Here is a 27,624-nt window from a genome sequence, read left to right as displayed (position 1 = left end):
TAAGCTGGGAAAATATGGTGATATCAATATTTTTTTTACCCTATTCACCTGGGGTGTCTTGTCTTAATTCAAAATAAATGTATACAATTTTAATTTGCTTTTTAAAATAAACAAAAACCCAATCTATAACAGTGCGTTTAATCACGGCTGCTAGTGAGTTTGAGATTCTTCTGCATGCTGTTTATTCCTCTTTTAGCCAAAATATCAACTCAAGCAATCTAGAACGACTGTGTTATAATCACAAAGCTGTAGACTCTGCACTCCTGCAGCTCTGCACTGATATTTCTCATTATTCCTCATTGATTAAGAAAGAACACTACCTTCCCATTCGTCCTCACACTGCAACACCGCTGAAGTGGACAGAACATTCTCTGACCACAATAGTGGACAAAGATTTCCTGCATTTTGATTAGATCTTGGTGGACTAACATAAGCAAACTGTCCAATGCCATCAGATAAAGATGCCAGGACAACAGCCAGACACCTCTTAGAGGGCAAGAAGAGCTTTGGCACAAAGCCCAGGAAGGACAGGACGTCTCATTGGTCAAAATGCAGTTTCTGCCCTTCACCCACCAACAGACTGATTCCTAAGGGTTGGCCTGTGACCATCATAAAAGTTCCTTAGAATCTCCAGATGCAGCAAAGAGAGATCACACCGATCCATCCAAATCCATTCACAACTAGGTCTTCAAGCCACAAAACTGATGAAAACTACAAATAAGAAGAAATAATCTTACATCGAGTATCTTACACGAGCTCCGCTGCTAATGGACAAATGCATGCATGCATTACAGTTCATTTTTTCCCACTTGTGTTCATAACATTGCCAGATGTACACACTTAAAAATAAAGGTGCTTCACGATGCCATAAAAGAACCTTTTTTGTCTAAATGGTTCAATAAAGAACCTTTAACATCGGGAAAATCTTTCGGTTTCGCAAAAGGTTCTTTGTGGGGAAAGAAGGTTCTTCAGATTATAAAAAGGTAAGAAAGAGATGAAAGAAGGGAGCAAACCTTCACTTCAAGGCACTTTCTGCCGGTGTGCTCCAGATCTTAGGACCCTTTGGTCAGTATATGATTTTTCTAGTTATATAGCTGATTACACTTGATGACAAATAATCTTTCACATATTTGTTTGATGCATAATTAGGTTCATCACCTTATTTGTTTCAGAGTAGCAACAGTTGTAATGCAACTCTGACATAGCAACACCCAACTGAATCACATGCACTTTATTTCATTAGTTATTTATTTAGTAGTTGATTACTCTTGTCTATCTTTTGTTAATAAAATCTCTTTTATTACACTTGTGTCTTCCTTGTGTGGATGATGCAGAAACAGTTTCTACAAGTTAGAGATCCCACCAATATTTCTTATGTGATGCACTCATAACTACACCTTAAGTGACACGTGATCCAAAAATCCTAAAGTCATTGGTGACGCGAGTACCCATCACTACATTAGTTCTCCTTCAGGCTCTGCTGGAGCTCCGGCTGGATTGCAGAGTCCATTCTGTCTGTCTTGCTGTCGCCTCCAAAACAGAAATGCTTCATGCAACTAATCTTTAAGACATTTGAGTTTGAATGCTGCAGCTGAAAACATTTGCACACATTTATTAAAGCATTACACTTCAGGCAAATTCATTGTGTTTTCATGCACTGGTGAATTTTGAGATAGTTTGCTTCCATAACATGCTGTATTTCAGACTAGTGGAAAGAAAACATTTAAATGTTTCTTTCATTATACCTCATCCTTTTGTGTCTGTAGATTTCAGTTATAACACATGCCTTTAAAGGATTTTTTTTCCCTCCTGCATTTCAGCAGCTTTTGCAAAAAAAAACCTTACATTTTTACACTTTTTATATTATGAAAGGGTTTTACAGCAGGGTTTGTTCATATATCAATTGCTTGATTTCATACAATATTTTAAATGTAAATTTTTCGAAAAAAGTTTTTTGAACTGAAATATATTTTGATTAGGAGTAAATATAACTCTAAATGTACTGAAACGCTGATAAACACCTCAGGTTGAATTACAGCTGAAAGTGGTCAAAAGATTTTTAGAATGTCAAATAAATAAATGAATAAATAAATCAATAAATGTGACGTCAGAAAGATCAATTCAGTATTTTATATGCAGAAAATAGCACAGTGCAGAACAAAGACTAATTCTGCATTTTCTTACAAAACATTTTGGGGGCAGCACCAACAACCACCTGCGTAGTAAAAACATGATCTCTAGTTTAAATGATATGCAATTGATAACTGACATCTAAATTAATTACAAAGTTCAGGTTGAATTCACTATTCATTTGATAAAACCCATTAGAAAGTGGTCAAGATGGGACACATTAAAAATATTTGTAAGAAGTTATCTTGCATGACAGTGACACTTTGCATTCTGTTATTAATATCAGTGGTGAGTCTCGACGCAGTTTGAGAGTCAAGTCTCTCAGTATTTCTGCAGCACACAGTGAATGGAGATGATGGATCACACACCCGACTGCGGCACCAGTGACCCCTTTTTAGTGAACAGCAGCTCTGTATGCTTTAATACTTCACTACACTTTCATTAACACTGTACTGACTGTGTCTAGTGCGGAAAACCTCCAATAAATCTACAGAGCTTGGAGTTACTTCATCTACAACACATTAACATGCAGTGCATGCTCAGTACATTAGGCACAAATTAATGCCCTCATACTTTTTACTTAAAATAAATAAATAAAAATATAACTCTCTCTCTCTAAAATATATATATATATATATATGACCCTGGAGCACAAAACCAGTCTTAAATCGCTGGGGTATATTTGGAGCAATAGCCAACAATACATTGCATGGGTTTCTTTTATGCTAAAAATCATTAGGATAGTAAAGATCATGTTCCATGAAGATATTTTGCACATTTCCTACTGTAAATATATCAAAACTTAATTTTTGATTAGTAATATGCATTGCTAAGAACTTCATTTGAACAACTTTAAAGGAGATTTTCTCAATATTTAGATTTTTTTGCTCCCTCAGATTCCAGATTTTCAAATAGTTGTATCTCAGCCAAATATTGTCCTATCCTAACAAACCATACAACAAAAAAATTACACTTATGACTGGTTTTGTGGTCCATAACAGTTTTTTTGGATGAACTATGATCTAACATAGAATTACCAGCATAAAATGAGCTAATTTCAAACACATCAAATGTCTGAATAATGGCATGAAAAGTAAATAATCTCAAGTGTTACACAAATTATTACCAAATACCCCTCCATAAATCAGAGTTAAATGCAATAATTCCTATTAATAAGTACAAACCTCATATGAAATTAAATATATCATGTACAATGAAACATGTACAGTATTTGAATCTACTGAAGAGGATGAGTATTTTCTGCATGTTACGCTGCTTCATTCACTGACCTTTTGTTGAATAAGAACAAAAGTTTAACTTCATTTTGTTTCCTATTCATGTAAACCGGCGTGTAAGATGAAAGTTGGGTAATAATTGCGTTTTATCTCCATAAAGAGCTGCATAAGATAACAGTATGATTAATGAGAGCTGCAACTTTTGTCCAGGAGAAAAAACTAATTATAACACGCTCACAGCAAAGCATTCACAGCCGTTCTCTGATAAGAATTTCATTAAAACCTTTATTTCATTACATGTGTTACATTCGATATCCAATGTTTCGTTTGGACACATATATGATGGCATAAATACAAACCAGCGTTCATCTGTTGTGCCGTCCCTAATCAATAGTATAAGATGAGTGAGCAGAACTTCACACCCGCGTATATTTACATAGAAAGTCAAACTTTATACAAAGTCCATGCCGTCAATATTTACACACGGAAAAAGAGACGCCTCGGAGCAACCGGCCTTTAGTTTGTTCTTACAAAAGAAACGCAGCGTTAACAGGGAGCTTCTGACCACAAAACTGGGACGTGACGTGTGAATCTCTTCCAGAATTATTATTCGCAATAACCGGACGTCAAAACTGGCTCTGTGTTTGGGTGACGTCTGCATTCAAAGGCATTTTATAATGCAAAACTGAAATAAATGACCACATCCTGAATGATGATGGAAACAGGAATATTCCTGTAGTGCTTTCTATACAGAGTCAAAAAGGTGAATTCAGTTTGATCTGATGATGTGATGGCCAATGAGAAAGTGTCCGAAACACTCAATTAAAGAACAGAAATAAATGATAAGCCCTTATGTCTTTCGACCGAAATGCAATATGAGTCGAAGTAGCATCATGGTGAGGATCTGTGTGCTGAAAATCCCTACGTTCTTCTGCTATTAGCTGCTTAAACCATTAGAATGCAAACATTGGACGTGAACGAACATATCTCTGTTATTCCTCATCATCTGCAGACGCAAACAACGTTCAGAAAGAAAGAAGCAGCAGCGCGGAGGTGAGCGGACTGAACTACGTGATGAAGAGTGATACACATGACCTGAAGAGGAAGAGGAAGAAGCGACTGGCATCAGATCATTGGCTGCTGGAGCTTAGTGTTCATTTTCATAGTGCTTTAGAGGAAATTGCTTCACGCGAGGACGTTCCTTCAGAAAATAAACATGAAGTAAAATGTCATTCATTGTGAAGTACAGTAACAGGGTGAGTCTCACCAAACCAGTCAATCAGTCATATTTCACTCCAAAAATCAAGAAATAAAACTTGCTTTGCATGAAGAAAATAAAGCCTGTTTTAAAGAGTTTAAGATTGATATTAACTGACATTCTCATAAATGCAGTGCAAAAAATAATCATGTATTTATTACATTTTTAAGTATTTATACATCATGGTGGTACTTGTTGTATTGACTATTAATTATGACAATTTAAATAAAAAATGCACTACAGTATTTTTATGGTATTACAGTAATGAAAATCACATTTGAGGATAATGAAAATTATTCTTTATAAATTATTATTATTTTTTAATTTTGTAATTATTTGTTATAAAGAAAAATGCACGCATTGACAATTTGGGGAGGAAATGTGCTGAAATGCCATGAAAATAATGTCATCAATAATAAAATAAAAACAGGCTTTATTTTCTTTACACAAAACATATATATATATATATAGAGAGAGAGAGAGAGATAGTGGGGTGAAATGTAACCTTGACAGGCTTTTGTGAGATTCATAGGAGACATAAAGACCCCTTTTTCAGATACAGACTGATAATCATCCTGTCAGGTGGGCAAGTTGAGCAAGTATTTGGCCAAATCAACATAAAAAAAAAACATTATTTATCCACAACTACTGACTCGAGTGCAGATGAAATCCACCTTGGTCTGTGTGTTTGTTTACGGGTTGAGGCTGGCCTCACCGACCTCCAGGAAGAGCGAGGTGTAAAACTCGGGCTCTAGCTGTTTGTTACGGTAACGGTTCACGATTTCTGCGATTTTCTGTTTCCGCCGCACATGTGGCGGGCTGTAAGAGTCACTTTCGAGACGTTTCCTCCGACACGCGTTTATTACAGTCTGTCGCACCAGGAATCCTGGAGAGGGTGAGAGAATGACAAATTCATCACTGCAGACTTCATTTATAACCACAGGACACACACACACACACACATACCCAGTGATCTCCTGCTGACCACCATGTTGTCCATCAGAGGAATGACCATGTTGAATTTGCCCATAGCACCGTGCAGTTTGATCCGAAACAGGCCGGTTTTCAGCGGATGGATGAATATTATGGGAACGTCCTTCTCTGAGGAGCTGGACCTGAGAAAGAACATGTGTGACGTAGGGGTGTGCGATATATATCATCTGCGATTATGTCATAATTGTTGTTTTAACGATATATTAAACTAGTGTGAGTGCGCTTTTAGAGTGCATTCTTTCACTGCATGATTCAGTCTATTAAAATACATTTAGAATAATCACAAATTCAAGACATGGGGGACAGAAAATTTATATATTTATACCACTTCATATAGCCTAGTTATTCAATTTCACACAAAGAGTCCCATTTTTTACCATGATTACAAATGTGGTATTGATTTTTTACAACAGCTCAATAAACAAAGTTAATTAAGAGATTTACATTTTAGACACCATATTGCGCTAATTCAACAACAAAAATAACTCCAAACACAGCCACAGCAAAGTTTTGCGTCTCTGAGCGACATGACGGTGTTTTGGTCCTGAACGAATCAACTGTTTAAATGATTCGGTTCAATCACAATGACTCACTTATTAACAGTGACTTGCTGCCACCTGCTGCTGGCTTGAATTTCACATTTAAATTATCTCTTTTATCTCTTATCCTTTTATGTTTAATATCAAAACATTATTTATGCATTTGTAAATGCAGGTAAAAAGGCAATCATGTCTTGCATTAAACAGTGTGTATATGCATCTAAATGCCACTTCAGATGCAGCTTCTGTTTCCTCTGCATTGAAAAGATTAATTTTGTTGATACTGATTTAATTTGCTTGGTAACAGCCCAAATGTATTATCATTCTAATTCACTGATTAAATGTAAGAATTTGACTTAAAAGATTTCGAAAAAATTGCTTTATAAAGGTAAAAACGCCCATTCAAATGTAAAAATAAATTTAAACTTATTAGAAAATATAAATTTCTAATCAGTGTGAACTGACCACCACACAGAATATGAAGAATATAAAAAACTTTAGGAGTCTGCTGTCCACGGAAGTCCTTAAGATACCAGCACAATAACACGCTCAGCAAAATATCGTCTAATTATCGCTATCGATAAAATCCCAGAAAATATGGAGATATTATATTTTTGTCAATATCGCACTCCCCTAGTGCGACGGTGAATGAGATCTATTCAGGGACTGAAATCCGTCTTTCAAACTGTGCGTTACCTGGAAGTGCTGCTATTGACGGCCGTCTCCACGCCGGTGCTCGTCTCCACCAGTAACTCCGACACGGGAAAGTTCTCTGAGAGAAACAGGGACAATTTAATGTAGGATTTACTTTGAAACAGTAAAAAAAAAAAAAATCAAGGAATTTTCTGTAAGTGGAAAACATGTTACCTATGTCATCGTACCGCTCAACCCACACGACCAACACTTTGGTGTCCGGTCCTAACGGCGGTATCGTCCTGCCGGGCGGCAACTTCCTGCTTTTCACTGTAGGGGACTGAGCGCAAGGAATAAACATTATACACTACCGGTCAAATACTTGGAATAAGTCTCTTCTGTTCACCAAATTGGTTTGATCAAATATACAGTAAAAACTGTGAAATATTATTGTTTTCAACATTGATAATAATCAGAAATGTTTCTTGAGCAGCAAATCAGTATATTAGAATGATTTCTGAAGATCATGTGACACTGAAGACTGGAGTAATGATGCTGGAAATACAGCTGTGCATCACAGAAATAAATACAGTTTAACAGATATTCACATAGAAAACAGCTGTTTAAAATTGCAATAATATTTAACTTTTTTTTTTTACTGTATTTTACATCAAATAAATGCAGCCTTGGTGAGCAGAAGATACTTCTTTTTTTTTTTTTATATAATTAAGATCTTTTAATTCCAAACTGTATATATCTCTATACTCTCTCTTGTGCTCTCTCTCTATGTGTGTATATACAGTATGTGTATGTATGCATGAGAATAGCAGTCAAGGACAAATGTGCAACACTGAGGCAAATAGTTGCAATGGGAAAAGATGCGTTTGACTGACAGATGTAATTAGTGACAGACCAATACACTGGCCAGGTTAAACTGCCTCAGAACTGCAGTGATCTGAGAGCGAGGGGAGTTACTCGTTGTGCGGGTCCCATGTTGTCGGAGTGGTTGGGGAAGAGCTCCAGCGTGAGGTTAGGCTGCTTCAGTAAACTGGGTAACAGCTCCATCTGAGAGTCCGAGTCTGCCGTCGGGAAGCTGTGCTCTGATGACTCGGCTACGGCAGGAGTGAAATGAACATTTGTCATATTAAATAAATCAATACAAATTCATTAAATGGGTTCAACTAATGGAGAAATCAATACTCCATTAACAGCCCTCTGCAGTGTGTTAGAAAAGACGCTTGCTGCCTCAAATTCACGTTTCTGTTCAGCCACAAATTTAATAAAACCTGAAAGTGTTTTAATACAGCATGCAGAAACTGAACAGAAAGTGTTTTACCGGACGAGTCGCTGAGGGACGGCACCACAAAGGCGATTTCTGTCAGAGCGTCTGCGTAATATAGCACCTGCTTCTCTCCGTTAAACACACCGCCGCCAGTGTCACCCAGAGTCACTGAATCATCTGTACACACACAGACAGACACAGACACACAGACAGACACACACACACACACACAGAGAGAGACACAGACACACAGACACAGAGACAGACACAGAGACAGACAGACAGACAGACAGACAGACACACACACACACACACAGAGAGAGACACAGACACACAGACAGACACAGAGACAGACACAGACAGACAGACAGACAGACAGACAGACAGACAGACAGACAGACAGACAGACAGACACACAGACAGACACACACACACACACACACAGACAGACACAGACAGACAGACAGACAGACAGACAGACAGACACACACACACACACACAGAGAGAGACACAGACACACAGACAGACACAGAGACAGACAGACAGACAGACAGACAGACAGACAGACAGACAGACACAGACAGACACACACACACACACACACACACACACACAGACAGACAGACAGACAGACAGACAGACAGACAGACAGACAGACAGACAGACAGACAGACACAGACAGACAGACAGACAGACAGACAGACACACACACACACACACACACAGAGAGAGACACAGACACACAGACAGACACAGAGACAGACAGACAGACAGACAGACAGACAGACAGACAGACAGACAGACAGACAGACACACACACAGACAGACACACACACACACACACACACACAGACAGACAGACAGACAGACAGACAGACAGACAGACACACACAGACACAGATAGACACAGACAGAAGACATGATCAAAAACATGTAAAACAAGTGCTCTACCTAAAATAAACCAGGTACTTTTTAATAACTAAAACTATTAAAATGTAATTTTTTTATTCTAATAAAGCTGAGATAAAATATAAATATTAGAAAAAACTATTTAAATTATAAATCCTTGGTGACTAACTAAATAAGTTTAAATTGAAGTACTAAGCTTACTAAAACTAAAATAAAAATAAATTAAAGCTAAATAAAAATAAACAATAATAAAAAAACGTGTAACAAAAACACATTTAAAATTAAAACTGAAAATATAAAATTCAAATATTTATAAAAAATATAATAAATTATTAATAAATATAAACAATGGTATATCATATAAATAATAAATAAACAAAATAAAAGCGTACTGTATCTACCTAATTAGAAATGCTGCCTTTGTGACTAAATGGAAGCTAAAGCTAGGCTTTCCTGCAGCTCAAATAGTAGAGCATGGCGCTAGCAACGCCAAGGGCATGGGTTCGATTCCCAGGGAAAGCAAGAGCTGATAAAATGTAAAAACTGTAACTTGAATGCAATGTAAGTCGCTTTAGCATCTGCTAAATGCATAAATGTAAATGTAAAGTTACTAAAAATAAAACTGAATTAAAGTTTAAGAAAACATAAAAATGCACAAAATTTCTTTAAAAAAATTTAAAATATAAAAATAAAAGTGAATTCAAAATATTAATGAATATGATAATAGTATTATGAATAATATTAAATTAACACTGAAATAAACAAAACAAAAGTGTACCATATATCCTCATTAAAAATACTGCCTTGGTGACGGAAATACATAAGTTGAAGTACTAAAATTACTCAAATTAAAACTGAATTAATGTTAAACAGAAATATGTATATATATAAAAAACAAAAATTAATACAAATTTAAAAAGCATATAACAAAATGACTAAAAAAAGCAAATTCAAAATGTGAATAAATACCATAATAGTACATAAATAATACTAAATTAACAAAAAATGTATAAAATTAATCATATATCCTTCTTTCAGATAGGAAATGCATGTGTGTGTGTGAGTGTGTGTGTGTGTGTACCTGGCGTCTCAGCGCCGTTGGATGTGTTGATGGTCCAGCTGGTGAACACACTCCCTGTCCATCCCGGATGCTGACCGACCTCCACCGGCCATCCCAGAGACAACAGCAGCTCCAGGAAGTGAGGCTGTACGTTTGCAGACGACTCCACGTTCCTCAAGATCTGCACACACAAGCTCATTATTATTAAAGGCCATTCATGCACACCTGTGCCATCAGCTGCGTTCCTGCTATATTAACTAGTGCAGCAAGGTTTCACCTCTTGGCTGCTCTTCTGTCCAGCTCTCATGTAGAAGATAAACACGGTGTCACACGGCCGGGACGGTAACAGGTCCAGGTAGCCAACGTCGTCAACAAAGCCAGGCACAGACGAGTCCAGAGCGATGAGGTGAGGAGGCAGTCGACTGTTTCCAGGCTCCTGAGAGAGCACACACACACACACAACACACACACACACACACACACACACGCTAGATTTAGGTCAATGTTTTTCCTGCCATTAATACAGATACTCCGGAAAAAAAAACATTATTACTGAGAAAAATCCAGCTTCTTGAAATACGAATTCAGTATGAATGACATTGAAGACACTGAAACTAATGCTTAAAATATAAAATGTGAATCTAGAACACTGGCTAAAGTCTGCTTAAGTGTAGCTAGAGGAGAGGACAAATAAAAAAATATATAATTAAAACAAAATAGCCAGTAAAAACAATATAGCCAGTAAAATAATAATATAATATATTTAACTCACAAATTCAGTATGATATTGTTTAAATATACTTTTATAATAATATTTTATAATTAATTTAACATATTATTGTGCAAAATATGCACTCCACACTAGGGCTGTCACGATTCGTTGATTTTAGTCGACTAGTCGATTTTTAATTGAGATGAGAATCCATAAAACACATTATTAGTCTATTTTCCAAGGCTGCATGATATATTAAACCCATTTAAACATAATAATTAAGCATAATTGTGAATTCACAAACGCTATGATTTAATTCAATAATCTTATGTGATGCAGTTCTAATAGAGTATATGTGCTTGCGTGCAGGTTAAGCTTGTGCGTCTCACAGCGGCTCCGTTCACAGCAGCTCCACAGAAACTGTTATTATTTACATGTGGAGCGTCTCATACTCATCTCTGCATGATGTCGTGAGTTTGGGTTTATTATAACCTTCATCTGGGAACGTAACGTGCACCATTTCCTCAGATTTGTAAGGTAAATCATTTACAAATCTACTCAAACACAGGAGAACACATCACGATTTCACAATAAAAGCTCAAACCCTCACTCTGAGTTACACGGTTTGATGTCCACATATTGATTTAATTACAGCGGCTGTAGCATTTCTGTCCTAAAGAAATGTGCAGATATTAAAGATTAAGTGTATGTTTGAATTAAATGGTGCGTGGTCAATATTAAACAGTAATGTGTAATAATAATCATCAGGCCGCTGGCGCCGCTGCAGGCCTTTGTTGTGATGCGTAATCTATATTAGCTCTATTGTTTATAATACATTATGTATTTTAACAGTTTTGTTCAATAAAACCATATGTTTTCTTGCTTTTGATGCTTTATTTCAACTAATTATTATTGCTTCATTGCTATTATATATGTATTTCAAGTCATTTTAAAAGCTATTGTTCACTTAAATCTATTTTATTACCACAAAAAATGTATAATTTTAGGGCCCTATGAAATCAGTTTTATTTCCAAATTCAGTTTTTTCCATTTTCATTTTTCTATACTCTGTTTTAATGGTTAAATTAAATTTTATTAAATCAAAAAGCCTGTCTAATTAATTGAGTTTTACAGTTTTATCTGTACCAAATTCTGTTTCCATTATTTTATGAATTCCATTTTAATTGTTCCATTAAATTTTAATAATAAAAAGCATCTCCAATTAATTGATTTTATATTTAAAAAATAAAATAAAAATGTCTCTTTTTTTCATAAATACTGCACATTGACATTTTTCACCTAAATACATTCTGGTAATAAAAATATTTCTGGTAAATGCAGTTTTTTGGATATGTTGTCATTCTTACACTATAATACTAGGGGTGGCACGGTACACAGATGTCACGGTTCGGTACGTACCTCGGTTCGGGGGTCACGGTTCGATACAATTTCGGTACAACAGGGAAAAAAAAGACATCTACTTTGCTCAGTTTCTTTTATTTTGATGTGAAAATGCTAAATATTATTACATGTTATATATATAAAATCTGTTTTGTTTTCATTGTGAGTGTACACAAATAAAAGCAGACCTTTAACTACAAGCAACAGCACAAATAAAAATACAATAGAGTAAAGATACAAATAAAATATCAGTGATTTTCAGGGGTTTTTTTAGGTACAGAAATTGAAGTACGATTAAAGTAATCAAAGGTAAAACAGCATTGCATATTTGACTGTATAAATTAAAGATTACTCTTTATTAAAGTTACAAAAGCGATTCAATCAAGAGCAGTGAGTGATTTCTTTGTTGTTGCTGTTTATTTAATATTAACTGTCACTTAAAGAGAAAGCACTGATACTGTACGCCCAGCCGGCTATGTCTGCTATAGGATACTTACCAAGACGGGCATTTTGACGGGCATTAAAACACAATACTTCAGAGAGAGCTTCATATTTGCGCGCGTTCTGAGGCGCAGGTTTGTGCGCTTCTGATGAGCGCACGCACAAATCTTCTCACTGCGCGCGCGAGCTCGCGTCCTCTGGCTCTTAAATATTTGAGCTGGCAAAGCTTACATGACTTTAGTCTAAACACCGATATCAACGTGTGCTGTTCAGGTCTCACCTGTGCGCGCGCTATCAGCACCCGGGTGATGACGGAATAAATGCTCATATTCCAGCATACGCACTCGCATTGAACAAGAGTGAATGATTTGTCCACTTATTTTTTTTTTTCTTTCTCATCGCTGTTGTTATAATGTACTGGGAAGCCAGAATGCGCATCCATTAACAGAAACATACATTAGCCGAACCCTATTTGTTTTACGTGTTATTTATAACAAACCACATGCGTTGTCAGAATTCAGTTGAACCGCGGTCCTAGCGTGTGCCGAACCGTGTGTGGAGAACCGTGCGGTTCGGTTTTTTTTCCGCGAACCGTGCCACCCCTATATAATACTGAACTATTTCAGTGATTTGGACTTTGAGGACTATTGCTTCTTGCACTCTATGTTGCACTTTACTTTCATTTGGTTTAATAAAATATTCTTAAGTAAAATGGTTGATTTTTTTATGTAATTGTAATCAGAATTGACTGCTAGAACAGATCAAAAATGAAGAGCTGAAATGCTGAAAACCTCAAAAAAGTGGCCGATCTGTAACAGAGGCATTCAAAGCAAACCGTTCTCGTACCTTGAGCGCCTCTAGTGACAGGAAGCCGAAGTGCGAGAGGAAGAGGCGGGCCGTCTGGAACTCTTGAGCGGGAGCCGGCGGTTTACAGTCTGTCAGCGGGTCTGGGAAGGGTTTGTTCCTCCATAACTCCTCTGTGTGGTGCTCCAGTTTCGTCTCGTAATCTATCTGCTTTCCCATCACGGCTCGCAGCTTATCGTGCTGCTGCTCCAACTGAAACACACACACAGCGAGGATAAATACAAGACCACTGTGAGTGTGACTTTGACAAACACTCACATATTGAGCAGTGACATGTTTCATATTCATATGAATCGTGAGGTGCACAGAGCTTTTGAACGCTTCTTTCCATAACTCATATTATGGAGAATAAAGGAAGTCAAACAGTATTTAAATGTTTAAAACAGACATTCAGATATTTGTTTTAGTACCAAGAACTAATATTTAAGCCAAATCACCTTGATTTCTATAGTGCTTATATAATATTGACTGTTTCAAAGCAGCTTCACATTAATAAACAGGAAAATACTGAATCAATGCTGCAAACATCATCAAATATGAGAAAGTAAATTTCTGTCATTATTATAATGCAATTTTTATAAAATATTTATTTTCAAACATTTGTTTATACCAGTGTTATTGTAGTGTCGCTGAGATACTATTAATTTTTTTTATTAATATTTAGAATAATTTTTTATGTTTATATTTTGATATTAGTAAGAGTTTTAGTAATTTTATTGTGTGTTTTTTGTAATAGGATTCTATATTTCAGTTTTAGCTATTTTAGTACATCAAGGTAAACTAAATGAAAATGTGAAATGTTATCTTGGCAACTAGCTAAAGTGAAAAAAGTTTTTCCATGTATTTTATTTTATTTAAATTTTTTTTTATGGTTTTGGTTTTAGGTTTGGTTTCATTTAACTATAATAACCTTGGCTTATACTTAACATTTTTAACTTTTCAATTTGGACTAAAACATGACTGAACTGAAAATGCTCTGATTATTATTGTTAAATATATTTGTGTTACTTTACACTTAAATCTGTTTGGAACATCTGTTTACTTGATACATTTTACCTTTATTGTCTTTTACATTTGAATCTGGACTAAAACATGCTATTAAAAGTATCTTTGTAGAGTTTGAAAATGTTCTGATTCATTATTATTGTTTATTTGCACTTTAATCTGTTTCAAACTATTTTTTATTGTATGCAGTTTTATTGTTTTAATGTATATAAATGCTTAAAAGTTCCTAAATTGTTATTAAGATAGCAGCACTTATTTTTTTCGTAACTTAATTCAATAAAAGCTTCAGCAATTATCATGAAGTGAAAGCTTGATACTGTCCACATAGCAATGTCAAGTGTGTAATACTACAGCTAACACAATGTCCTGAGGCTATTTTACCTCCTTATCCACAATGTCATGGAGATCCGGGATGCTCAGGTCAGCTTTCACAAACGGAATCTTATCCACTTCCTCTGGGAACGGCCTGTGCTTGACGTTAAACCGAATCCCTACATCGTTTTTGGGAGCCGGTCGGCTTTCAGGAACAAACACTTGCTGTAGGACATAACGAGACAAAGTATAATCATAACGCTGCTCATCACATGTGCTGAATGAAATCCAATACCCGTTTCTTACTCATTTTGGGTGCTGATTCTAAAAAGTGCCTGTTTGCTCGAGCCTGTCATACTTTCTCACAAAATATGCGCATTTCATAGCATTTTTGCTTTTGATAATCATTTGCAAGGTGAAGAAGTATTACTCCTTAATCAGCAGAAAAACACCAGAAATACATGGTTCCTGTCTTCACCTGAGCCAGATTACAGTGATTTATATAATAATGCATGACATTATTTGATGCCTAATCCTGAATTCAAGGTTAGAATTACGGCTGGAGACAGAAGAAAATGCAAACATGAGCCTGATCTTTTCTGCTTCATCTGTGAGTGTTTTACATCCAAACAGCCACAGAAAATTACAGATTTGATGAAAAAGCTTACTTACTTCTAAACTTGTATTTATGTTGTTTTTTGGCATTAAATTGAGTATTTAAACATTTCTCTACTACTTTGCAGATTATAGGTTAAATTATGCATTTTAAATACTTTCTTGTGTCTTTAAAATCAAAACTTTTGACAGCTGACTGCTTTATTTTGATACATCTTAATTTTTATTTTGCTAATTATTTTTTTTATTAATTTTTTATGAAAAGCTTTTATTAATATTTTTAAACTCAGCATCATCAAATTAGGTAACATTAGGCCTTTTCTTGCAAATCAGCAGAATTGTCAAGATGCAGATCATTCCCAAATACTGAATCTAAGCCACATTCGCTCACAGGCCATTTTAATTGCTTCTGATTGGCTACTGAAAGCACATCTACGTTCTGATTGGTGGTTGAGCTGGCGTCTTACCTTCTGATTGGCTCTTGCTCCTCGAGGCTGATGGAAGAGCTGCATTGTCCACGCGTGTCGACCAGACATGCCTCTGATTAACATGGTGACTGACGGACAGGGGTCTGCTGACACAAACACATTAATAAGAAATCAGAAATCAGAGTTGACATGTACCGGAGGAATGAGAAGAGAAGCGTATCGCTCTCACTCTGCTCGTTTCCCAGCGGCTGCTCCAGCATGGCGAGAATGACGGAGTTATCCAGGACGAAGTATCTGAAGTTGCTGTGGGATGTGGAGGTGAGTCGGGAGTATTTGATCAGCGTGTCTTCATTCAGCAGACTGCAGGGCGATGCGGGGCCGCTGGGAGACGGGAACGCACCCAACACCTGCATTATACTGAAACACAGCGACACAAGAGGCATCAGAGGCAGGCTTAAAGGATAAGGTCACTTCCAGAATAAAAATTTCCTGATAATTTACTCACCCCCATATCATCCAAAATATTCATGTCTTTCTTTCTTCAGTCGCAAAGAAATTAAGTTTTTTGAGGAAAACATTCCAGGAATTTTCTCTATATAGTGGACTTGAATGGTGGCCAATGATTTCAAGGTCAAAAATGTAGTTTCAATGCAGGTTCAAAGAGCTCTACATGATCCCAGCCAAGGAATAAGGGTTTTATCTAGTGAAACGATCTGCCATTTTCTTAAAAAAAATGTATACACCATTTCATCATGGTGTGACGTAGGCGGAGGTACACACCCAGTGTTTACAAAGCGAACATGCAAAAAAAGTCAAATGGCCTTCACAAAAAAGGTACAACAATGAAGTCGGATGATTTTAAAGTTGGAGGAGAAAATGAGACGGAGTTTTTAAACGAAGTACAAAGACGAAGAACTAACTGCGCGTGACCTTTCCAACAGGATTACGTTATGTGTGAAAACATGTATGCGCATCGCAGAGCAAGCCGAGCATTTGTGGTTAAAAAGTGTATATATTAGTGCTGACAAATGATTAATCGCGATTAAATCCAAAGTAAAAGTTTTTGTTTACATAATATATATGGGTGTGCTGTGTATATTTATAATGTATATATAAATACAAACACACGCATGCATATATTTAAGAAAAATGTTTTGTTTATATATTAAATATATTTATATATAATATAAGAATATGCATATATAAATGTATATACATGTAAATCTTTTTTTTTTAAATATACTGTATATGTTTGTATTTATATATACACATAACAAATATATTCACATTCATATATTATGTAAACAAAAACTTTTATTTTGGATGCGTTTAATCGCGAATAAAGTGCCCCTTATGGATTTTTGAAAATGAGCTTTCATGCAGTGTGTAACATGCAAAAGTGAATGAAAACATCCTGCAAAGTTTTAAATCTGAAAGTGCACCGTGTATAAAGTTATTATCTCTCAAAAGAAAGAGTCGACTCGGAATCATTGAATCAAGTTTTTTTTTACGAATCCTAAGCCGTTTCATATTGACATCAACATGAAACATTAGCATATATTCCTCAACTGGGATCGTGTAGAGCTCTTTGAAGCTGCACTGGAACTGCATTTTTGACCACCGTTGAAGTCCACTATATGGAGAAAAATCCTGGAATGGTTCTCTCAAAAAACTTATTTTCTTTGCGACTGAAGAAAGAAAAACACGAATATCTTGGATGACATGGGGGTGAGTAAATTATCAGGAATTTTTTATTCTGTAAGTGGACTTCTCCTTTAAATATCACAGGAGAGAAATGAGTGGCGGTTTATGACGGACGCTCACCATGATAACGTGGCCTCTGCAGCTTCTTTGACTCTCATAGACGCCGGGTTGTGCTCTTTGTCACCTTTGCACTTCACTTCCAGTTCGCTGGTTTTGGACTTACTGCCCGAGATGCCCAACTCGACAATTTCCAACACCTCGATCAGACAATCCTTAAAGACACATTATAAACGTATATGATACAAGACTGTGATTATAAAATTAAACAGATTAAATCTTAAAGACTAAAAAAACTGAATAGTGGCCAAAACAACAAAAAAATCTAAAAAAAAAAAATTCTTCTGACTTTCAATTAAAATTTGATAAATATTCTGATATTTATGCATTTAAACATATTATACTGTTAAAAAAAACAGTAAAAATCTGGTTAAAACATTAAAGGCATTTTTTTTCCACAAATTATTATTATTTTTAATATATGCACCAATATATATAAAGTATGCTACTAATAAGTGATAATAAGCTACTGTTAAATTTTTAAGAAAAAATACTTTTATTCATCAAGGATGCATTAAATTGCTCAAAAGTGCCAGTAAAGACATTTACAATGTTGCAAAAGATTTATATTTCAAATAAATGCTGTTCTTTTCAACTTTCTATTCATCTGTGAATCCTGAAAAATAAAATGTATCACGGTTTCCACAAAAATATTGTGCAGCACAACTGTTTTCAACATTGATAATAATCAGAAATGTTTGTTGAGCAGTAAATCAGTATATTATTATGATTTCTGAAGATCATGTGACACTGAAGACTGGAGTAATGATGCTGAAAATACAGCTGCAGATCACAGAAATAAATTACACTTTAACACATATTCACAAAGAAAACAGCTGTTTGAAACTGTAATAATATTTCACAATTTTTACTGTAATTTGAATCAAATAAATGCAGCCTTGCTGAGCAGAAGAGACTTCTTAGATGCATGAAAATCTCACTGCTGCTCTATTTCGGAAGTTTAATAGGTAAATCAAAAGTGGTATGAAATCATCACAATATTCATTAGTACATCTGGCATGTTTAAGCAGCCTTAGGCAAATGTATTTGTCATTGAACTAAATGACATTTGGCAGCAGACATAAACGGGAAGTTAAATACCATAAAGCGGCTGCTTGATTACAAATCGCACGCTTTGTCTTTGGCTTCATTTCCAATCGTTGGTGCTCAAGTTTCAGCATTTACAGACTCTAAAACAGCTGAAGCTGATGTCAGACGGGCCGTACCTTCTCATTGAGCATGTCGGGGTGTTCTGTGAGCCAGACGCACAAGCAGTGGAAAGCAGCGACGATCATGGAGTGCAGATCTCTGGAGTGAAGCGGAGCAGGACGACTGCACTGATACACGATATAACTGCACACGGAGCTGACGGCACGCTTACGATCCGACGACTCCACGCTCACCTTCACCTGGACAGACAAAACAAACAAACATGCAGTTTGTACACAACAAAAAGATGGAAAAGTGCTCCAAAAGTGGTATAATTATGATTTTTCAATGTTTTTGAAAGAAGTCTCATGCTCACCAAGGCTGCATTTATTTGATCAACAAATGCAGTAAATTTGTGAAATATTATTACAATTTAAATCAGCTGTTTTCAATGTGAACTTGTTAAAATGTAATTTATTTCTGTGATCTGCAGCTGTATTTTCAGCATCATTACTCCAGTCTTCAGTGTCACACGATCTTCAGAAATCATAATAATATACTGATTTACTGCTCAACAAACATTTCTGATTATTATCAATGTTGAACACAGTTGTGCTGCTCAATATTTTTGTGGAAATTGTGATGCATCTTATTTTTCAAGATTCACAGATGAATAGAAAGTTGAAAAGAACAGCATTTATTTGAAACAGAAATCTTTTGTAACATCATACATTTCTTTACTATCACTTTTGGGCAATTTAAAGCATCCTTGCTAAATAAATGTATTAATTTCTTTTTTATTTTAAGTCTTACTGACCCCAAACTTTTGAATGGCAGTGTATCACAATTTCCAAAAAATGAGAAGCAGAAGAATGGTTTTCAACATATAATAATCAGAAATGTCTCTTGAGCAGCAAATCAGTATATTAGAATGATTTCTGAAGGATCATGTGACACTGAAGACTGGAGTAATGATGCTGAAAATACAGCTGCAGATCACAGAAATAAATTTTTCAAAATTTTTACTGTATTTTTCACTAAATAAATGCAGCCTTGGTGAGCAGAAGAGACTTCTTTCAAAAACAATAAAAATGGTAATTATTGCAATTGTAGATCCACTGGCTATAAACGTATTTAAAATGTAAACATGAAGCTGATTTTGTCAGTGTACCTTGGCGAGGCCGGCCAGCAGCTCGAGGGCGGCCAGTGAGATGCTCATGTCGAGTCTCCACTGAGAGTTGAGTCTCTGGGTGAGCAGGTGGATGCTGCGGATCAGCAGCCCGGCTGCCGTGTCTGTGTGGAGAGCTGGGATATAACACACAGCACGCCACAGACACCGGGTTAGTAACACACACACGCACACCAGACGCAAGCCAGGCACAGATGCAGTCGTGAGACAGTCATGTGACGGCAGCCGTAAACCATACACATGAACGCAGACGAGCACAAGAACATGTTATCACTCGCTAGTCACAGACACGGATGATCTAGTCCAGAGAAATCATAATAACAAGCCGCGTTAGGCTTCATCTGACATCATGCTTTGAATTTAAACAGAAGCATTCATTATACAGAACAGAAACTGGTTAAAGACATTCCACGTGAGCCAAACTTTAAAGAAATATCCATTCACATTCACTTGCAGACAGGCATTTTAAAATGTCCAGTGATGGAGCATCGTTGCACTGCATTTTTAGTCATGTTATTGTTTTGTTTTATTGTTTTTAGTCTGCTTTGTAATGTGCCTTTATCTTGTTGTATAGCACACCGGTCAACTTTGGTTGTGGTGCTATATAAATAAAATTGACATTAAATGCACCATCAACATTTTTGACAAACACCATGCTATTTCTACAAACATGCATGACATCACATTCCTCGGATGCACTTAATAAATGCTTTAAAAAAAGAAAAGCACAACCACCCGTCTGGGCCTCTTCATTTTTGGGTGACACTTGGTACCTTTGTGGTCAAAAGTGTCCAAAACCTTAAAATGCAAGCTTTTTTTTTTCTTTCAGAAAAATCAATGTACTGCATTTTTGCTCAATAAAACTTTGATTATATATTAGAATTTGCAGATTTTATGATACATTGCAATATTTAAAAAATAATTATGAGCCATTTTTTTCCATCTACAAAGTTTTTTCAAAGGTACTAAGTGTTACTTTATTTTTTGACCCTTTAACATATCCGAATCATGTCTGTGATTTTTTGTGTTCACATCTCTAATGCGACAAAAGTCACAGATTAAGCTAAATAAAAAAATTCAAAATGCAAAAAAATTTAAATTAAAAAAATTCTAAATATTAATTTTTTCAGTCAGTTCCGGACTGAAGAGGCCCAGAAGTCTAGACAAAAAATGGGCATTGTTTATATATTGGCTAGTTTATGATACGTTTAAGGTGGTTTTATGATGTTGTATGCTTTCACTGAACGGAAAGAGCAGCGTGAATGTTCTCCAAAATGTCTTGTGCTCCACAAAAATAAATTGATATGGTAAATATATGGTTTATAGAATCTGTGAGTCACTCTGTTGATTAATCTTGGCATTACTGGAATAATTTTATTGAGCTTTTACATTTATGCATTTAGCAGATGCTTTTATGCAAAGCGACTCACAAAAGTTAGAGGTTCAAACAGCACTAATGCATTGGTCAGTTGTGCACAGTGTCCCTCTGGGCTTACCGTAGTCCCTCAGTAGGGCCTGTGCGGGGCGTTCGCTGTCTGGAGTCGTAGCCTCGGAGCTGCCTGCGCTAGTGTTGCTGATGCCGCTGTTATTGCGACTGTGGCTCTTAGCCAGAGAATGGCTTCCATCCACGCTGCCCTACACAGAGCAAAGACACAATGGCATTTTTAATTGGTGAACTGTGATTGCTCTTCATCTTCATATCAATTTGCTGACAATTCAAATCTATTTCAAGCTCTCTCTGAACTCTCTGAGTTCATAAATAAATAGAAAATCATACCACTTCAGCTTGAGCACCAACAGACTCCAACAGAGCCGAATCCTGGACGATATTCAGCATTGCCGCTGTAAAAACAGACACGCATGCAATTATTATTGACACTTATCACTATTAAATGTGCAAAAATCAACAACTCAAATCACTACATACTGTTTTTATGGCTTATTGCTTCTATTAAGATAATTTAATAAAAATAACAATAAAACATTTTTAAATATTACATATGGTTAATATGATTAATTAGCTTTTAACAACAACAAAACAACAACAGCAATAATAATAATAATATGATTATTATTACTATTTTGTATTATAAAATAATAATATAAAATATTGGTATAATTAACTTTTATAAAACAATGTAAGAATAATCATTACTCTCTTTATTATTATTATTATTATAGTAACATAATTAAATATTAATATAGTTAATTATTTTCATAAAAATGCAGTAATAATAATAATAATAATGATTATTATAATTGTTATTTTTATGTTTCTAATCTAATAATATAAAATATTAATATAGTTAATTAGCTTTTATAAAATACAGTAACAACAATAATCATAATATGATTATTATTACTATTATTTTATATTCTAACATAATAATAATAATAATAATAATAATATGGCATATTAGTATAAATAATTTAATAATTTAATAATAAATAATAACAACAATAATAATTCTTGAATATAATACAAAATATTAAAACTGTTAATTAGCTTAACTGATGGCTGATGAAGATTTATATATGAGTTCAGGCACAAGTTTGTGTATATCAGGTATCAAGGGTTTGAACAAGGCTCATCCAATCAGGTTTTAGAGCCTATTGTATGTTTTACAATATTTCAGTAACATGTCCATTTCAGTAACTGAACAGGCAGCCGTACCTAGTATCATCTGTGTATTGATCGAATCTGTCTCTGTCTGCAGGGCGCCAATCAAAATATTGACCAATCGCAGCTTCAGGGAGAGGAAGGTGACCGCCTTGTCATGAAGAGAGTTGTCATCATTGCTGAATTTCCCTTCCAACAGAACCTGCAAATGCAATTAGAAAACCACAGCCTATTGAATTTGTATTTTTATCTCAGAAAATTAAGTTACGGACAAAATGACTAAATGCTAATCCCAGATCTGAAGCTTTTCACCTCTGATTTGACGTTGCCGAAGTGGTGAGGAAGAGGAAGCATGGACAGCAGGATATGGATGGAAGCTCTTCTCAGCTCAGTGGGGTTCACATATGACTTAAACTTAGACAACTCTCTGTCGACGCAGAATAAACATGCATTAAATATTGAGTGTTTAGACATATTTTGGATATGTTTCACAGAAATCAGAAAGCATTGCTCACCGATCCGGTAGGATGGTCTCCAGTGCAGATATGAAGTAAGGAACCACAACATTGATCCCTTTGAGATCGGAGCAGAACAGAGCCGAAGAGTTGAGGATGATGCTGGCTAAAACTGGCCTGCAAATGAAGTCCGATATCTGAAGACCCTGGATGAGGACCATGTAGAACCTGACAGAACCATCAGATACAGAACAGAGGTTCATTTGTTTGGTTACACTAGCGCTCAAAAGTTTGGAATAATTACTTATGCTTCCAGAGGTTGCATTTATTTAGTAAAAAATACAGAACAAATTGTGAAATATTATTATAATAATAATAAAAAAAGTTTTCTATGTGACTATATGTTAAATGTAATTTATTTCTATGATCAAAGCTGAATTTTCAGCATCATTACTCCAGTCTTCGGTGTCACATGATCCATCGGAAATCATTCTAATATACTGATTTACTGCTCAGTTATTATCAATTATTAATGGTGCTCAATTATTACTAATAGTTCTTACTACTATCAATGTTGAACAGTTGTGCTGCTTCGTATTTTTGTGGAAACTGATATTTTTTTCAGGATGCTTTAATAGAAAGCATTTTTTTGAAACAGAAATACTGACAACACTTCAATTCTTTATGTATAATGCATTATAAAGGTATTCATAATGTACATTGTGATGCATTATATTTTTTCATAAATAAGTTAAAATGCATAATAATATTTGAAGGTTTGTTTTTCATGTGCTTTAATGCATTACACTTTCTAAGGGTGTAACAATGAATATCTAGTTATTAGAATGTATTATAACGGTGGTTACAGTTTTTGCAATGCTTTATAAGCTGCATTACAATCTATATTTAATGCATTAAAACTACTTTTATAATGCATTATATATAAAGTCTTTTAGTAAAGTGTTACTGAAATATTTTATAACATTATAAATGTCACTTTTGATCAATTTATTGTGTTCTTGCTGAATAAAAGTACTAATTTCTTTCAAATAAATCCAGCCTCGGTGAGCAAAAGAGACTTCTTTCATAAAAACATAAACAAATATTCTACCTGTTGAGTAGTAGTGTAATGACTGAGGAGGTGATTGGTTGGGAACAGCTGGTGATTACCTGGACAGGTACACTGGAAGTATGTCCTCTCCCGTCTTCTTACTGCAGAAGATCCTGCACAGCGTCCCACACGCTTCAGCTCGACCCGACTCGTAATTATCGGGAAACTCATTGGCGTCGAACATGGGGTTGGACACCATGGTGTCCGTGGACATCTGAGAGCCTTTACGTCTCAGTTCAACTCCAGCTTGAGTCGCCAGGGCTGAGAGAGAGAGAAAGAGAGACGGGAAGGAGAGACACAAACGCAAACACTCAGTGACGCTTTACATGCGAACCGCTGGAGGCCATGACAGGGATTACCGACAAAGAGATCTTCAGACCGGCAGAGGAGTGAAAAATGCCCAATCATTTGCTCTAATCTGCTAAATGCGACTGTAAGATTCTTGGGAATTTCAGTAAAACTGCTTTTAAAACATTTGCTACATAAATATATTTGAATTGACAATACAATGTTAGTTTTATTTTTTAATATATAACAAAATATTATAGCTGATTATTTTATAAAATAATGTAATTATAATAATAGCAATAATAATATTTATCAAATATAATGCAAAATAAGTAAGTTAATTAGCTTTAAAAAATATTGTAATAATAATAATAATAATATGGTCAATAGCAATAATTACTGGATAAATTGCATGAAGTTTGTTTACACAGGCAAAATATGTAGCTGCCATATTAAAGACTTTAAATGCATATGACCTTCAGAGAAATAAAAATGTTGGACATTTTAATAATTAAATGTTAATTTTTCAAATATTTACAATACTGCCCAAACGTTTGGAATAATTAAGTCTCTTATGCGCACCAAAATTGCATTTATTTTATTAAAAAAAAACTGTAAAAATTATGAAATATTATTAGAATTTAAAATAGCTGTTTTCTATGTGAATATATCATAAAATGTAATTTATTTCTGTGATCAAAACTGTATTTTCAGCATCATTACTCAAGTCTTCAGTATCACATGATCCTTGAATATGCTGATTTGCTGCTTAAAAATAATTTTTACATCTTAATACACTTGATTTAAATACTAAGTGAAACCTATGAAAGTGAAAAAGTCACTGCGTTTAACCGTTATTACATATTATTCATCATTTGTAGTTATAAATATTCACGTTACAGAAGATGTATCCCTACATGTGTTTGACAGGATATCTGCATAATTTCATTTGCGGTAGGAAGCGAGAGCTAATCTAATGGGTCTTTTGCTTCAGCAGCACGTTTGTATCTATTTGGAGGAAACGATCTTGTTCGGATCACGCAAATGTTTGTGAGCGAGAACAGAACACGCTGTTCAGCATCTCCTGGTCAGTCTCCCTGTTATCAGAGCATGTCAGTTGGATTTCATGTCAGACAAATGTTGATTAAAGGCCAATTTCTATAGTCCAGCATCCTAAATTAAGACAATAAGGCACAATATGGCTGAAACAAACTGCACCAACAACCACGACATGCAGAAATATCCATACCAAAACCAATGAAAAATTAATCAAACGCTAACAGAAAAAACAAAAGCTGCCAAATAAACGCTGGGCAAAAACTCAACATAAGATTGGTTGGTGTGTTTCTTTGGAGAAGATCAGTTAGTAGAGGTCCTTCAGGAGATGGTATGGGTAGGAACTGGTTTTAATGATGGCGGGTAAGTTGAATCAAGGAGACGGATCAAGCGCAACAAACATTCTCGGGTCACGTGATGCTCGGAAAACATCGACCCACCTCAGGATCCTGAATATTTGTTGCAGTTGAGCCAATGAGATTTGGGCAGCAGTCAAAACACTCCCCGGACCTTTAACTCAAGCAGTTTATGCGCAAGTCTCTTGCCCCAAGAAAACAAGTACTGCAACAATGGACGAGTGACAGTGTCAACGAAAGAAAACCAAAATGATTGAAGTAAACAAACTGAAATGAACCAAATAACTGCAACTGGTAAAGCTTGTGTTCCTACTTACAAGATTTATAAGAAAGAAGAATTTGGAAAAATGTTGCTGCAAGATAACAGAGATAAAATGGAAACAAATCAAAGAACAGCAGTAGTAGAGTTCAGTAAACTATTCAGACGTTTCGTTCTGCTTCTGTGCTTTTAAAGACACAGGGAGACCATTATAAAGAGTTTCAGTTACCCATCATGCAAAACTGAAAACTGAACAAAAACAATGCAAGTGAAGAAAAGATGTATGCAATGCTATTAACAACTTCACAGAATGATTTCAATCCATTCATTACATAGAAAATAAGACTAGATCGATGACACATTCTCAACAGTGTGATAGATAAATACTGTCCAGGTGCTATGAGTGGAAACTAACCTAACTTAACCTAACCATATTAGACATCATAAATCTACTTTCACTTAAAATACAAGTGTAAAACAAATTTGATTGACCAATTTTAATTAATTGACTGATATTGTCTGATAACTATCATGTCCTGTTAAAGGAATAGTTCACCAAAAAAATGAAAATTTGCCGAAAACATTGCATCAGTGTCTCATCAATGGATGCTCTGCAGTGAATGGGTGCCGTCAGAATGAGAGTCCAAACAGCTGATAAAAACATCACAATAATCCACACCACTCCAGTCCATCAGATAACATCTTAACATGACAAAGCTGCGTGTTTGTAAGAAACAAATCCATCATTTACACGTTTTTAACTTCAAACCATTGCTTGTGGCTAAAACATTAGTCTATAATCTGTAATAATAAAGTCCATCTCCTGTTGTCTCTCACATTAAAATCCAGCCACATATTTGTTTAGAGCTGTTGTGGCTTATAAACGCTGCTTGATCTGTGCAGATTTCTCTCCTGATTCAGACCAGAACACTTTTTCACTGGAGGAAGCGTTATTATGGATTATGCAATTTTAGCTGAAAGCAACGGTTTGAAGATAAAAAGGTCTTAATGATGGATTTGTTTGGGCTTGACGCTTACCTTTTTCCCAAGGAGCACATGTGCTCCTAAATTAAATCATTTAGGGGCGCAAATTTTTCAAATTAGGTGTTTTAGCTTAAGGGGATATAAAGAGACATTTACAAGCACAATTATTTAATTTATCAGAATACAGAAAGTACACAAGGTTTTGAAATAATTTTGCTTCAGACACTATTTAATAGTCTAATTATGTAATTAGTTATAGTCCTATTAAACTGTATGTACGTTAGGTATGTGACAGTATCAAATTTTCACAATAGTCATTGAAGCTTTGATTACTGTGATGTTTTTATCAGCTGTTTGGACTCTTATTCTGACGGCACCCATTCACTGCAGAGCATCCATTGCTGAGACACTGATGCAGAGACACATTTCTCCAAATCTTATGAAGAAACAAACTCATCCTAATCTTGGATGAACTGAAGGTAAGCACATTTTCAGCAATTTTTCCTTTTTGGGGTGCT

General features: G+C 35.4%; 1 protein-coding gene across 4 annotated transcripts in view; it reads right to left on the bottom strand.

The window, feature by feature from the left end:
- Positions 1–3,628: 3,628 nt before the first annotated feature.
- Positions 3,629–27,624, bottom strand: part of LOC306845334 (ral GTPase-activating protein subunit beta-like) — a 42,388-nt gene continuing 18,392 nt past the window's right edge. The window contains exons 10-31 of one of the 4 annotated variants that reach the window (XM_079378060.1): positions 24,223–24,424; positions 23,113–23,280; positions 22,910–23,024; positions 22,652–22,799; positions 21,755–21,819; positions 21,474–21,612; positions 19,960–20,093; positions 18,866–19,048; positions 17,643–17,794; positions 16,048–16,235; positions 15,858–15,961; positions 14,845–15,000; positions 13,441–13,650; positions 10,318–10,476; positions 10,062–10,221; positions 8,125–8,247; positions 7,764–7,900; positions 7,023–7,128; positions 6,852–6,927; positions 5,590–5,738; positions 5,277–5,509; positions 3,629–4,566 (exon numbers count right to left, since the gene is read on the bottom strand). In XM_079378060.1, coding sequence (XP_079234186.1) covers positions 5,316–5,509; positions 5,590–5,738; positions 6,852–6,927; positions 7,023–7,128; positions 7,764–7,900; positions 8,125–8,247; positions 10,062–10,221; positions 10,318–10,476; positions 13,441–13,650; positions 14,845–15,000; positions 15,858–15,961; positions 16,048–16,235; positions 17,643–17,794; positions 18,866–19,048; positions 19,960–20,093; positions 21,474–21,612; positions 21,755–21,819; positions 22,652–22,799; positions 22,910–23,024; positions 23,113–23,280; positions 24,223–24,424 — 3,068 coding nt within the window. In that variant the 3' untranslated portion in view covers positions 3,629–4,566; positions 5,277–5,315. Of the gene's footprint in view, positions 4,567–4,951; positions 5,510–5,589; positions 5,739–6,851; positions 6,928–7,022; positions 7,129–7,763; positions 7,901–8,124; positions 8,248–10,061; positions 10,222–10,317; positions 10,477–13,440; positions 13,651–14,844; positions 15,001–15,857; positions 15,962–16,047; positions 16,236–17,642; positions 17,795–18,865; positions 19,049–19,959; positions 20,094–21,473; positions 21,613–21,754; positions 21,820–22,651; positions 22,800–22,909; positions 23,025–23,112; positions 23,281–24,222; positions 24,425–27,624 lie in introns of those variants that run through there. The other 3 variants (XM_079378062.1, XM_079378061.1, XM_079378059.1) reach the window with 3 other exon arrangements.

The sequence above is a fragment of the Barbus barbus genome (assembly GCF_936440315.1).
Source record: "Barbus barbus genome assembly, chromosome: 25".
NCBI classification, from domain to species: domain Eukaryota; kingdom Metazoa; phylum Chordata; class Actinopteri; order Cypriniformes; family Cyprinidae; genus Barbus; species Barbus barbus.
This window is presented reverse-complemented; position numbering and strand designations above follow the sequence as displayed.